At 35.4% G+C, this 3911-nt stretch overlaps 1 protein-coding gene across 1 annotated transcript; it reads left to right on the forward strand.

The window, feature by feature from the left end:
- Positions 1-385: 385 nt before the first annotated feature.
- Positions 386-3195, forward strand: LOC142623864 (uncharacterized). Its single transcript, XM_075797341.1, has 5 exons — positions 386-507; positions 886-969; positions 1070-1114; positions 2615-2712; positions 2948-3195. Exons 2-5 carry the CDS (start codon positions 916-918, stop codon positions 3024-3026), a joined length of 276 nt encoding a protein of 91 aa, XP_075653456.1. The 5' UTR covers positions 386-507; positions 886-915; the 3' UTR covers positions 3027-3195.
- The last annotated feature ends 716 nt before the right edge of the window (positions 3196-3911 follow it).

Below are 3911 nucleotides of genomic sequence, written 5' to 3' on the forward strand. Positions count from 1 at the left end.
TAAACTTTCAAAATGCATAGTTGGCATTCTAAACGATAACTAATATTATTACACTTTGCACCCGATGTCAATTTTGTCGTTATCTTGGACAGGAAACCAAAGTTTAGGATACAAAGTTTAATCTAGAGTATAGTTTAGAGTTATAAAGTGTAATTTCTCAATTATCTTTAAAAAATTGAGAAAATGAGCAATTTGGTCTTTTCATGTGGTGTCATCCAAAATAATAGCAGAATTGATGGACGGTGCAAAGTGTAACACTAATTATAATTTAGTGTGCTAACCGTGCATTCTGAAAGTATAGGGTACAAAGTATAATTTGGGGTATTTTTTTGTGGTAAAATGTAATTTTCCTTTTTATATTTTACCCTTTTGGTTTTGCCCTCCTAGAACGGCATACCGTTTTCCCGAACCACAACTTGACGCCGAGTCGTTGTTGCTCCCTTCATCATAAAACGCAGCGTTTGCTTCAGTCTTGGAAAACTTCAGCTCCAGCTCCCCACCGTGCAGGTACTCTCTCTCTCTCTCTCTCTCTCTCTCTCTTTTCCATTGCCGCCGTCGTGAACTCTGAGGGTTGTGATTCAGTTTTCTCTGATCAATTCTACTTCTAAATTTCTCATTCTGCAAGTTTCCCTTTCATTCAAACTTAAGAAATTTAGTTTTCGCCTGCAAACTGTTCGACAAAATGTCTCTAAGAACTCTATGTGCATTTTATAATCCTTATTGATCAACAAAAAAAGAACCAAACACAATTGGCCTTCTATGATTGATTACTATGTTAATATATAATTCTATTTTATCTTTCAATTTTCCTTTATTTTTTTATTTTTTTTATTTGTAAAGATTGTACTTTTGAAGCTAATGTGGTCATGGTTGTCCTTCTCTCAGTTATACAATTCGAAAGCAAACTGAGGAAAAATGCCGTCTCTTCAAACCGCACTGCCTCCTGAACTTGCTAACAATGTTATCAGAGTTAGTATCAAATTCTTCTTCATTTCTTTATATTCTGCCATTTCTATTTATTATACAACAGTTTTTTTTTTTCCTCACTAATTCAGGCCTTTTGTTGTAGCTTTATCGTGAATGCCTTCGACGAGCTAAATACATCGGTCATCGGGTATACAAAGTTCCTCTCCCTCTCACACTCACAAACACACAAAATTCACTGGGAATTTGAGTTATAAGTATAGATTCAACTTTAGGTACTTATTTGGGGCTATGTTGTACTAAAAATGACTGTTTTAATCAATAACGTTTAGGTCAAATGTCATTGCCTTGGTTTTTTCAACGGAGACGTCCAGAGTTTGATTCACCCTCCCCTAATTTTTTTATTATTATTTAAAAATGAGTGTTTTAGATGTTCCAATTTTCATGCCTAGCTTGGTCAGAGCAGCTTGCAATATTCCAGCTTCATTTCACACTCTGATTCAAACCCTTTTCGTTTCAAGCTTTGTTATTGCCCTTGAGAGTTCCACATCCCAGCGGCCTATTTGACCTCCCTCCATATACTTTGAGTGAATGAGCATTCAAAGTATAAATGATCTTTAGTTTCCAATCTTCCTCTGCAAATGATATCTCAGTTATAGCCCCCATTAGCAAGCCGATCCCTCGTTGCAATTGCAAGCCTGTTTTGCACATCCAACCAGCAAATAAGACCGTGCTTTGTATAATCCTCATCTAGTTTACTTCTGGAGCTTTTAACTCTAATTTGCTTGCAAGCTGAGGAACAGCTAAGCACCTTATTTGCAAAAGGAATACAGAGCCCCTGGTCATCTCCTCCTATTTTGATCTCATTCAAACTAACTAGGATTTTTTCTAAGTACTACGATCTAGTAGCAGACAAGCGCCATTACCCATTATGGATTACACTAGACAGCTTTGCTGAAAAGTAGTTTGCTGCATGATAGATGATTTGATGACCAAATTTATGATAGAGAGGGCCTTGGGATGCCAGTTATCATGCAACAAGTATATTGACATAGCTTGTCCAACCTTATGTTTAATTAGAGGCCTTCTACTCTATTGCAAAATCTTCCTCCACCCACAAGAACTATCCTTAGAAATTTGGATTCAACTTTAGCTACTTTTATGCGGGTATTATTACTGAATACCATGTTGCATGAAAAAGAAGTGTTTTTGTTCCATATTTCATGCCTGGCTTGGTCAGAAGTAGAATGTGCTAGGTCTTTGATTCATTTTTATTTTGGATTATAACCTTGTAAGAACAGTTAGCACTAAATCATTCATGTAGTTATAAAATAAAATATAATATAAAAAAATCCTGCTAGAAAGACCAGATTCAAAAATAAGATATCATTCCTGGAATTCTTGACACACTTTCCATTGCGGTCTTTCTATGTTTCTCTTGGCTGAGCTGTACATTTTCCCCTCCGCTCCAAGAATACATGTCAATTTTTGAATTTTACCTGTATGGTTCTCCTTGCAAAATCCAAGCTCACGTTGTTTATGATTCTGTGTCCAATTGTACTTAGAAGATATAGGATGATAATATTTCAATGATTATTTAGTTTCCAATCATATTGAGAAGACATAGGAAACTGACTTTGGGCCTCCTTTTTTTTTTTCTTCTTTTTTTTTTAATTTTTAAATTATGTAGCAACATAACACAGAACTTGTAGTTGACATGGTGAGACAGCAGTTCAAAAAACACATGCACGAGACAGATCCAGAGAAGATTCAGAAGTTGAAGGATGAGTGAGTTTCATCTTGTCTAGTTACTTGCATGTATTTGTGCATGTATGGTTTGGTGGGGAATATAGTGGAAACGATGTCTTTGGCTGTCTTATATTGCCAGGGTGCATCTTAGTGGGTTGCTTGATCCTTTAATATGTACTTGTCATTAATTGTTTTTACTTGTCACAAAAACATTTCTTCTTCTGCATTAATCCTTGTTTGCAAAGCTTTAATCCTTGTTTCCTTTGTTTTGCAGTGCGGCAAGGGGACTTATAAATCACATACTATATGAGTCTGAGAAGATGTCTGGTCGTAAATTCAGCAAAAGCGCTTGATGTTGTTCAGAATTTCAATTTATGAGTGCTTTCAGTTGGTGTATCAGATCATGTTTTGGCAAAATAATAATATGGACTTGAGTGGTCTCAATTTTTCTTGTTTATGGCTTTCATGTTGCAGGTGTTGAACCCATCAGGTTGAATGAAATTGGCATTTTTTAAAGTTGCACAGTGGCCTTTCTATGTTGTTCATTTGTCATTTATAAAACTGACGATTCTTGATAACAAGAGAAACCTGTGTATACTACCTATGTTTTATATGTGAAATGAGTCAAGCATTGACTTCTGTCCTTTTGCTTGGCATTTGTTAGCTGCTATAGCAATCCGAGTCCTCAACCCAAGCAAACCCATCAATGCAGGCAATATGAAAGGAGAGCCTAAACTCTTTAACTTCGTAGTAGCCTTAAGCCTGACAAAGTGTATTACCTGTCTTTTGTGCCCAAAATAAATGACCCTAGAAACTCTTAAACCCTGAAAAAAAAAAACTCTAATACCCTAATTTTCAGGGCTTTCCTCGCACTCTCCCTTTGTTTTTAATCTTATTGTTCTCATTGATAATCTCTAAGTCTTCTTTTATTCATCAAAGCTCATCCTAATCTCCCGAGATTACTGCCTTAGAGTTTTAGCATCAGTTTGATGGGTTTGTCATTTTCAGTTGGAGTTGGATAAATGCCATTTTTCAAGTATATATATCTGTAAGTTAGATATTTTTTCTTAAGCAAAAAAGGACATTTTCTATTTGTTAATCTCCTGACTTGTAAAATATTTTAAGCAATTGTGTCTCCTTAACCAAGCAACATTATCAATGCATGATTTTAAAATTCTAATGTGTGGTGTTCAAAGCAACATTCCATGCTTTATTAAAGCTTCTGTACCGTTCTTATT

This window comes from Castanea sativa, chromosome 2, assembly GCF_040712315.1.
Source record: "Castanea sativa cultivar Marrone di Chiusa Pesio chromosome 2, ASM4071231v1".
NCBI classification, from domain to species: domain Eukaryota; kingdom Viridiplantae; phylum Streptophyta; class Magnoliopsida; order Fagales; family Fagaceae; genus Castanea; species Castanea sativa.

Excerpts from the sequence above, each read along its gene's own strand:
- LOC142623864 (XM_075797341.1), top strand. The coding sequence starts at position 916 with ATGCCGTCTCTTCAAACCGCACTGCCTCCTGAACTTGCTAACAATGTT. Across the intron at positions 970-1,069 it reads TTGCTAACAATGTTATCAGA|CTTTATCGTGAATGCCTTCG; the intron begins GTTAGTATCAAA and ends CTTTTGTTGTAG. Across the intron at positions 1,115-2,614 it reads CTAAATACATCGGTCATCGG|CAACATAACACAGAACTTGT; the intron begins GTATACAAAGTT and ends TAAATTATGTAG.